General features: G+C 41.4%; 1 protein-coding gene across 1 annotated transcript in view; it reads left to right on the top strand.

The window, feature by feature from the left end:
• The first annotated feature begins 818 nt into the window (after positions 1–818).
• Positions 819–11,084, top strand: part of bcl11aa (BCL11 transcription factor A a) — a 57,121-nt gene continuing 46,855 nt past the window's right edge. Inside the window, exons 1-2 of the mRNA XM_060926069.1 lie at positions 819–1,410; positions 4,802–5,137. Of these exons, the coding sequence (XP_060782052.1) occupies positions 1,356–1,410; positions 4,802–5,137 (391 nt within the window). The 5' untranslated portion in view covers positions 819–1,355. The remainder of the gene's footprint in view (positions 1,411–4,801; positions 5,138–11,084) is intronic.

Below are 11,084 nucleotides of genomic sequence, written 5' to 3'. Positions count from 1 at the left end.
CTTCCCCTGCAGACTGTCCTCGGTTATTCGTTCCTGCGATTCTCTGTGGCGCGCGCTCGCTTTTACTCTGACTTGAGCAATACTTCGGCACGGATGCGTCTCTCTCTTCCTCCCACCTCGTATGGAAGCCTTTCTAGTCATCGCCTTTGTAATACGCTCTTTACGTATCATTATTTAGAAAGCTCTGGCGCTGTTTTGAGCATCTTATAACCAAAAATCCGCGCGGAGTTGAAAAGCCTACATACCCAACCCCCCCCCCCCCCCCCCCCCCCCCGCCTCAAACCCCCCCAGCCCCCCCCAGTGCGTCTTGACCCGAACACATCTGAAACTTATTACCGCGGCCCCCCTTTTTAGTGGGCTGCTCCCGTGATATATTCGTCACTGTTGTGCGTTTTAAAACTTTGCTTGTGTAGTATTTGTAGTATTGCCCCCACCTACACCGTTCGCAAAAACAACTCAGTTCGATTTTAGGCAGTCTACGCTTTATTTACTACTCGTGTTTTGTTTTTGAGGGGTTCCTGGAGAGCACGTCTTGTCTGGGTCATAACACGCGCATAACCTGTCTGTCCTGTTGGCGCTGACTGTTTGTGTTGGTGTGCTCCAATCTCTCTCGCTTCCTTTCCTTTTGAAGGAAGTGCCCGGTCTGGTGTGCACTTCATCCCGAGCAGGAGCTGAACGTGTGCTTCAGCTGCACTGTACCTACTCAGTAGCCCCGATCGGTGTCCACTGAAGCCGTTTATATTAAAGGTCCCCCCCCCTCCCTTGCATATCGCATGTCCAGCCCCCCCATGTCCATTGGCTTTTCGTGGTCTGTATGCCTACGTCCAACCCTCACACACACACAGACAGAGTGTGCACGCTGCTTTCATTAAACACCTCTCTCTCTCTCTCTCTCTCTCTCGCCTCTTGTCCGGCCCCCTGATCTCTCTGTCCATTGGCTTCTCCGGGTCTATTTTTCATGTCCAGCCCCTAATGAGTGTCCATTGGTTTTGTTATTTCCACTCCCTCCTCCCACTCCCCGGTTTTGCCCTGCCCATGTTTTGTATGTCTGTGTCCATCCATCTCCTGACGTTCAAGTTCGCAGGGACGTCACGTCCGCACTTGAACTTGCAGCTCAGGGGGGCTTTTGCCATTTTTTTCATCTCTCTCTCTCTCTTTCTCTCTCTCTCCCTCTTTCAAAAAAAAAAAAAAAAGCCATGACGGCTATCCCACAATCCATCTTCCCTGCGCCATCTTTGTATTATTTCTAATTTATTTTGGATGTCAAAGGCATTGATGAAGATATTTTCTCTGGAGTCTCCCCGCTAACCCGGCTCTCCCGATGTGAACCGAGCTGAAAGCCGCCGCCAACCACCATGTCTCGCCGCAAGCAAGGCAAACCCCAGCACTTAAGCAAACGGGATTTTTCGCGTAAGTATATACTCTATGTGTTGTGCACTTTCCTGTGCCACCTTCATCTTTTCTTGGTTCGGTTTTGTAATATTCCGTAAAGAAGGGAAGCAGAGCGCGTGACACTCCGAAGGCACACACCGGACGGCGGACAGCGCGTGCAATTCGCAGTCAAGTGGACTTCACCGAGGAGCGCGTGCAGCAGCCTTTCCATTCAACAGAACACCTTTACGCGTAGCTTTTTCTACTCAAACTCAGAACAAAAAACTACTTTCCTTCCAAATCCTGCTTTCTTAAATGTGCAAAGTTCCCCCCCCCCCCTTTATAGCGCTAATTTCTTTGCACGCACGTGCCACGGTGTCTCCGGCCACCTAGGTGTCGGACCCTGGTAGGTGCCTATATACGCACGCTTCGGTTTGACTGTTGCGACTCTGTCGTAAAGCTGTCCGAGAGTGACTACTGGCACAATTTATCCTCCTCGCGCGCTGTTTTTGGAAGATTTTCAAAAAAAAAAAAAAGTGGAAGTGCATTTTGATTGGGAAAAAAATATCTCGTGTCTGACTGTTTACAAGCGCCGCGTGCGCCGTACCGGTAAGAAGCAGCACTGGAGCCGGGAGTAAAGACGGAGGCTCGCTTTTACCAAACTACACACATCCTGTACGAGCCACAGTGACATCCATGCCACCTACAATCACGCGTTTTTATTTCCAAAGTTGAAGCCTGCGAAGTATTGATCAGAAAGTAAAGGTTCAGCGGATTAACCCGAGTTAATATCGAGCTTGTATTGACAGCAACAGGAATCCGACTATACTGTCACATAACCATTTGAACGCATTACCATAGAAGTAGTCAGGTATAGGTTATATAGATTATTATTATTATTATTATTATTATTATTATTATTATTATTATTATTATTATTATTTTGCATATTGTTTTACCTGGTGACCTTAAGGTAACACGCCATTGCACTGTAATTTCAACTATTTGAATAGATCGACACAATTTTAGACTTAAAAATCCCACTATGTTTTGGAAGCTCGTGTGCTTTTTGATAAAACAGATCACCAAAAAAAAAAAAAAAAGGCGCACAAAGTGATTTCAAGACTAATAAAGCCATAACCATGCTCGGGACTGTGGTGCTGATAGAAAACGCCATGCAGGACGATGGGAGTGTGAGTTTTTCACACGGCACTGAGCTCACAAGTCTTACACTTTGTTTTTTTAAGGATAAACACTCTTGATAGACACAAATCCGCGTTGTTGGAAGTAACATCGGTACATCTCGTGTAACGTTATTGGGTTCACACACACACACACACACACACACACACACACACACACACACACACACACACACACACACACACACACACACACACACTCGCGCGCGCTGGTTTTCAGCGGCGTCCCGTAGCTGTTCTGTAGAGCCTCAGTGATCGGTGTGTGTGTGTGTGTGTGTGTGTGTGTGTCTGTGACACCCGTCGCTAGGAGGCACACTACGATCACAAACTGGAAATGAACTTGAACCTGAGCAATTTTACCGCCACCTCTATCTACATATTTAACGACAGGATAGAGGTAGAGGTTTTATCAACACCTCAAACCGCTTTAAAAAAAAATCGATCTGTTTCTTCTCCTGGACTCATGTGCTTTGGCCTGTTTCTTAAACTGCACTTAAAAAAAAAAAAAAAAAAAAAATATATATATATATATATATATATATATATATATATATATATATATATAGCCAAACTGAAACCATGCATACACACATTATGCTTTAATTTAAATAGTGTCAACAAACCATTTAGACAGCATTTAGAGAGCATTTAGACAGACTTGACAAGGCTGTTTTGTATTGTGTAAAACATATTTAGTGACACAAGTTCTTTAAAACAACTTGTAGAAAGAAAAACAGACACTCCGTCCTGTTTGAAACAGACACTTAAGTAACAAACACATCAATCAGTCGCGATCAGCAGTAAAATATGATTTTGTAAATCATTTTAAAAAAAGTATCAAATTTTCTGTCTTTTCCCACACTGCTTTAACTTGATCTGAAAAAGCATGAAACAGCATTTAAAGCATAACAGTCCTGAACGTTTTAGATAATTAGACTATAATCCATATCCGGTATACACTGGGGTCAGATAAATCGTTTTTAAAACTGCTCTTAAACTGCTCATTCACATGTATGGCAAGTGCTTTAGTTTCTTCACTCACTAGAACCTTATATATATATATATAAAAAACGAGATAAGGCAGTGTTTTATAGCTATAATTGTACATATTGAATACAGGACAGCTTAATAATGAAGAGTGAAGTGAACCTAGGCTATTGATTCAACGTTTCTGATTGTTCATCACACATGATTCCTATAAAAGCATGATGGCCTGCATTCTGGAGATGATCAGTGAACCTGTGTATGTAGCCTATATACTCCTTAAATATAGCACCGAGTGTATTTACAGATTTATAGTGATAAGAACTGTGCACTTAAGCTGCTAGGAAAACGAGAATAACGTCAAGGAAAAGAGAAGTAAATGTATTATTATTATTTTTCAAAAAGAAACAACTTGATGTTGAACTGTTGTGGAATTTGTGTACAAAAGAGAGCTCATATGTCTCTGGTAGGTAACCCAGGAACCCAAAAGCTCAGGGTTTTGTTGAAGAACCTAAGCTCTAAAGCAGCAGTCAGTCTGTGGCCACATTGCGTTTATTCCGCGTTTTATCTTCCGCAGCTTGTGGTGAAGGTTGTGCTCACTGCATATTGTGTGTGCTCTTAAAGTGTAGGTTAAATTATTGCACGACATCCAGACACTTGAAAATTATTAAAAAATAAATAAAAAAATCAACAACCTGTCCCTGTATGTATTTCCTATAATAATAATAATAATAATAATAATAATAATAATAATAATACTTGTTTGAGGGTGGTTTTGAAGTTTATGATTCTGGCACCTTAGTAGGCTAAGGGGTCATGATACCTCCTGTAACCTCCATGAAAACAATGCTGGTTGAGAAATACACTTTCCTGTCCAAAATATTACATTAATCAAGCTATTGGCTTTTCATCTGCCTGGTCAAAGAAAAAAAAATCTTCACTGCAAGTTTTCCAAATTGTGGAAGAGCAAATAGAATGGACTGTAACATGCGGATTTTTATTACTTTGTGAACAGCAACAATTCTAATAATAATCATAATAATAATAATTAACTTGATCTCGTTACAGAGGGCTGGTTCTGTCTAGAACGATTAATAATATAGCCTATCATTGCTATGAATTTGCTATGAATACTCATTTATATTGTATCCATCAGAACACCACTAATCACTGATTTCCTGTCTCCCCCTCTGTCTGTCTCTCTTATTTGTTGTGTCTTGAACGCCACTGTCTCCTGTGAGCAGCCGAGCCCCTGTCGTCCGTGGTCTCGGAGGAAAGGCAGGAACAGCACGGGCTGGTACAGGTCTCTCCGGAAGGGGATCAGGACCTGCTTACCTGCGGCCAGTGTCAGATGAACTTCCCTTTGGGGGATATCCTCATTTTTATTGAGCACAAAAGGAAGCAATGCAATGGCACCATGTGCATGGACAAGACAGTGGATAAGCCCCCTTCTCCCTCGCATGGCGAGCTGAGGAGAGCGTCCAATCCCGTGGAGGTGGGTGTCCAGGTCACGCCAGAGGACGACGATTGCTTGTCAACGTCTTCTCGAGGAATCTGTCCCAAACAGGAAAACATAACAGGTAAATATATCCCAAAAGACTGTGATGGGGACAGGAATGATATGTGCTTGGGTTGCATGCTGTAACTGAGATGCATGTTTGTTCGCAGGTATGTGTTAAGGATGTCTGCGATGCACTTGTGGATGTGTAGTCCGCATATTGCAAACACATGTTCTCTCTGTGGAGTTCTCGTCCACAACTCTGGAGACACTTTTCAGTGTTGGGAGGGTGGGGATGGAGGGATGGGGGCTTACATATCATAATATTGAATGGCTCTACTATAGCATAAAGATGAAGAAAAAATTCTTTGTTGTGATTTATCATCAAGAGATCAGTGCAGTTTTGAGTCAGCATAGCTCTCACCCTGAATTCTGACTGGGGGGGATTTTTTTAAATTTTTTTTTTTAAATTAAACTCAGTCTTATAGCATATATCATTTGTCGAAACCACTGGCTGTATGCTTGTTTTGGCAAATGAGTATGTCTAGTTTTACCTCCTGTCCTTTCAGTTGTCTATCTTTCAGCGCAGTTAAGCAGTTAAACCTGCTCAGGTATTGATGCATCATGGTTTCATAGTGGTGTGTTTTTTGCAGTAATTAAATCCAACCCTGACTTTAAATTGCCATTTTGTGATCGGCAAGTCGAGCACTTGGGGTGTGTCAGGAGGAGGGTACATACCCGTCAAGAGAATGAGGAAATGAGAGAGAGTGAAAGACAAAAAGGGTAGTTGGGACACTTGAGGGCTGGTTGGTGAAGACGTTGGTGTTTCAGGAGAGCCTGTCCCCTCAGTGTGTGTTCACAGGCCTGTGGGAATTCCTGCTCTGTATAGCTCATACTCTCTCATGTGGTTTGCTCCGATGCATCTTGAGTTCATTGTTTGTTTGTTTTTTTCTTATCCATATAAGTGTAACCCTGTGCATTTCTGACTGAAAATCAAAGACCACCAGTCGGCCAGTCGGTTATTCTTGGATGTTATAGGACACTCTTGTAACACTGATAGTTATTTATTTAGCCTTTTATTTAAATTAGAGCATGTTTCATTGAATATCTCCTTGCAGTAAATAAGGCACAACAAAACGTTAAATACTGCTCCGGAAATAAATTACAAGGCAGTTTATCACTTTGATGGTCGTCAACTTTCTAAAAGAAGTGTTTGGAACCCAGAGTGTTAAAATATGACCTAAGGTGATCGTATGTCTTGAGTACTAAATAACATTAGCGTATATGTCATTCTTGTGATCTGTGTAGCATTAGAGATGACTGCACAAATGCGTGTGTGTGTGTGTGTCTGCTTGAGCTGATTTAGATGGAGCATTTGCAGAGAGTAGGGAAAAAATTGTGAGTGAGTCTCTCCAGCCTGTTTTTCTGCCCCGCTCTAACATCGGGCAATTCTCTGGTCTGCTTCAAGGATCAGGTTCTAGGAAATGCCTGGGCCGCTCAGTCCCATCTCCAGTGATTTGGGCCTGTCACTACAGGCTTTTTATCAGCCCCATAATTCAGTCGTACAGCTGTTTCTGTTTCCACTTCTCACTTACGTTTTAGAGTCAGTGACTCTCATCGAACACTGTGGTTAGCCATGGTTCTCGAAGCCAGCACATACATTAGATTGATGTAGGTTTGAATATATAGTTGTGGTAAGCGGGTCAGCTATGTGTAGTTAACCCCTTTGTTTAAAAAAAAATGTTGATGCCATTTCAGTGCAAATTATACAACCTCTTCATATTCGCTAGCTATCGCACACACGTCTCATGTTTCTGTCAGACCCTAAGCGGGTTATTAAACTCATTTACATCATAATGTAACAGGGTTCAGCTAATAACACTGGGTCACTGGTATTATGTGTGCTTGTGATGTTTTAAAGCAGTTTTGTGGGAAGGACCTTACCATCTTCTCTCTGTGTTACTGCTATGGCAGGTCAAAAGAAATATTAATTAGCCATATTACTAAACAGGAGTAAAGTGTACAGTATGTGTGAGGGGGTGAGCTGGAGAAATGTATTATTATTATTATTATTATTGGGACTGTTTTTTGTTGCTATAATCAGTATAATCTGTATGATTTTAAGATTAATCTTGGCAGGATTTGAACTAATTACATCTAGAGTGTTATCAAAACCACCAAATATGGAGGCTACACGTGTGATGTAACATCACAATTCCCATATAGAGTAACTCACAGAGACGAAAGGCAGTTGCTGTCACAGAGGAATGGTGTGTGTGTGTGTGTGTGTGTGTACATAAAAAAGAGCAGTGAGCATAGGTGTGTGTGTGTGTGTGCGCGCACATGTGTGTGCCCAAATAGGCCGTGTATCCTGGTTAAGGGGCCCAGCCAAAAAGTATAGAGCTAATCGACTCTGCAGCTTTCTCCTCATGTCTCCTCTTGTCCCTTACCATCTCCTGTCTTCTCTTTTCCTCTCTACTTCTCTCCCCTCTTTACTTCTCCTTTCCTACCTTTTAAAGCCATTTTGATGTTGAACATAGAGTATAATTCTGTTAGTGATTAAATGAGATTAATATACTCAATCCTGGACAAGACGACTAACAATGAGATGTGCTTTGTTAAAAAGTAAGAATTGCTTCGTTTTGTTCTTTGATGAACAATACATTATGTTTGGTAAAAAAAAAAAAAAACGCAAAACATTGGATTGTGTACTGTTTTGAGAGTCACTATCCAAAATTTGTCCACATTACAAATTGAATTTGCTTCAGTCCCAAATAGAGAATTGAGAACTTTATCATTAGGCAGTCAAGACTCTTGCCATGACATCCTTTTAAAAATGATGACTCCACTGCAATAGATACACTGATTGGATCAGATACTGAATACTGAAGCCATGCAGAATAGAGCTCAGTGCAGATTTTTTTTTTTTTAAGCTCTTTGCTGGGCTGTGTTCAGGGGTTTCTATTCTCTCTGTGTTACACAGTGTGTGATTAGTTTGCATACAAGCTGCCTGCAAGTTTCTGTTCTAAAAATGTGACCTGGCTGCTGCGCATTTTTTTCTAGTTAGTTAATTTTTTTCTTTTTTTTTCAGCATTATTATTATTATTATTTTTTTTTTTCATTTCTGAAATGGTCTCTCATGAAGATAATTATCATCAGCACATTAAGATTTCCTCAAGAAAGCTTGCCAATGCAGCGAGTGTCTGTGTGCATTTGAACATGGCACTTCTCACGGTGTGATATGCAGCACTCACTTCAACCCCTTTGCTTTTGCACAGAACTGTGCATGTGTGCAAGCCATCATGATGATGACAGATATGATAAATGGATAGTGGTGTACGCTGTAGTTGCTGTAGAAATAGTTGAAAATGTGAAAACGTATAAGTGTGCGTGTGTCTACATCAGAGCTATGTAGGCATTACAAGAGCCAAAAAAGAGCCTACGTGCTGCAATACTTTCGCCTCTGAATACACACAGCCTCCCATACTCTGCATTTTCCTCCATGTCTTTTTTCCACTACCAAATGAAAGATCAGGAAGTGGCTCGCTGCATGACAAAGACACGTGTCTTTGCCAAGCTACGACAGTGTATGACACCTGCAAAGGTGCTCTTTATGAATATGCATGGAAATGGAAGCTTGCCTATAATTTCTTGAAGAATGAGTGTTTATTTCTTTTCACTGCCGAAATTACTCCACTGAGTCTGTTGCTTGGATATATTTACAGCTACTCCTGTTTGAGCTTTAAAAATATATTAAGCCAGAAATGTGTGTGTGAGTGAGAGAGTGAGTGAGTGAGAAAGAGAAACAGAAACATAGAGATGCATAATGCTGTCCTTAGGGACGGGGTTTAATTAATGGTGGATGATAATGTTTAATTCTCTTTTCCTGGAGCAGTTACATGTTTGGGTGGATCTTACTCTGAGCATAGCACACAGATGTATTGTGATATCCAGCATCCTCAGCACTGATTTGCATGATCCAGTCGGCTGTATACTGTGGGGGTAGGAGGGCTTCGCTTGTTTGCTTTTTTTTTTTTCCATTTAATGGACCATGGCACACACATTCGTTGACTTGTGAATTTTTGTTCTGTCATCGAATAATAATAATAATAATAATAATAATAATAATTATTATTATTATTATTATTATTAAGGGGTGAAAAATCATAGCCCTGTAAATGTTCTTTTCACCTGGTTTTACAGCAAAAGCCAGCTTGTTGGGAACAAAGGTATTTAGCAGGCAGACGGGCACAGCCTGGCACAGTGCCACCCTCTCTGTCTCACCACCCTGTGACGCTTCTTTCCTGTGACCCTCCCACAACGGGACAATGGCAGCTCCTCCACCACAACAGGAGAAAAGCTCAGCTCTCATCAATCTGCTCCCATCTTTCCCCTCTCTTGTTGTTCAATGCATGGTGTTGTTCCGCCTCAAAGCTGGAACGATCCAGAATTACAGTTTAAAGCAATTCAAAGAAATAAGAAACCCCTATTTTCTAATGTTGGCAGAGAGCTGTGTTGTGTTGGGGAACAGAGAATAGGGAATAATTACCTCTCTACAGGTAACCACTGGCTTCTAGAGTGCTGCTATTTTTAGTTCTTTTTAAGAAAAAAAAAATTTTTTTTAAGTTTTACTTTGAGATATCATTGCCAAGCTGGAGTGTGTGTGTGGTTATATGTGTGCAGACCCACCAGATTTGGTCATATTGTAGCTCTGAAATTATGTTTTAGAGTGTGTGTGTCCATAAAAATGTTTATGTACTGGACTACAATGTGTATTTATTTGAAGTTCCAGTGGATTACAGAGTGAGCTTTCGGAAAGACACGATGAAGGATGCAAAATGCTACATGTTTGAGAGTGCACTTATATGTGCTTGTGTGAAACATGACATTTGTTTGTGGTTATTGAGAGCTATGGGTGTATGCGTATATGTGTGTGTGTTGGGGGGGTGCAAAAGAACATGAAAGGGTATGTGAGTTGGCAATGTTGCAAGAGGACATCCCTCAGTGGACGCTGCCAGAGGAGAGTTGGCACAGAGCAGGACTGGCAGCCAAGGGTGGGCTAGGCTTTTACTACTCTGTTTACCTTTACTGTTTTACACACACACACACACACACACACACACACACACACACACACACACACACACACACACACACTTTATGGAAGCACTCACCTCCTAGAAATATGATTGTCACCTTTTCAAGCTTATCGATACTTCTGTTCTTCCTCTTCCTCACTCCGTCTCTCAGGTTTCAAAGGGCAGAGTGTGGAAGGTCACCTTGACCAGCAGTGCCACTCACTTTCAGTTTCTGTCATCCAAGACACTCAATGTGATCAATTCATCTAGGCTCTAATGGTTACAAATGGCAGAAGTCGACTCTCTCTAGGCAATTTCAAAGCTCTGCTTTTTTGTTTTTCATTTCTTCTCTCCTTACGGGCTCTGTTTCTTCCCAGTACACACAACTAATCTACGGTATGGAGATGAAGGCAGGATGCTGGCTACCTGCTTAAGGTTATACTTCAGTATGAAGTAAAAGTGAGCCCTAGTGTTGAATATGCTACAAGTTATTCAAATCCATGACACATTTCTCAGACATGTGCCCATTTTAATACGGTGCATGCCAAGACTCGAGCTAGTGTGTATGTGTTTCTGCTTGTGTGTGAACTGGCTGATTGCTTGCTGTGCTCATGTTAGTATTGGAGGCTTGCCTAGTTTTAGTGGCTCTCGGTGTGTGTGTGTGTTCTCTGCTGCTTGCAGTAGTAGAGGTAAACGCTGGAGAAGGGAAACCTGATATTTTTATTTTGGAGAAAGTGTACAGATGTTTTTTTTATATAGTTTTGCTTTACATTACACTTTACATCAGAGCTGAAGGCAATTTAATTAAGCACATTATAAAGCTTATTTGTTCAATGACAGTTATTGGTCATGCCAGTGTTAAGCGTATTTGAAGTTGCTGTTACAGTATGGATATGACATGTAAACTTAGGTTCTAGAAAGCAAATATTTGAACAGAAAATTCTGCAATTG

Source organism: Neoarius graeffei, chromosome 7 (assembly GCF_027579695.1).
Source record: "Neoarius graeffei isolate fNeoGra1 chromosome 7, fNeoGra1.pri, whole genome shotgun sequence".
NCBI lineage: Eukaryota > Metazoa > Chordata > Actinopteri > Siluriformes > Ariidae > Neoarius > Neoarius graeffei.
This window is presented reverse-complemented; position numbering and strand designations above follow the sequence as displayed.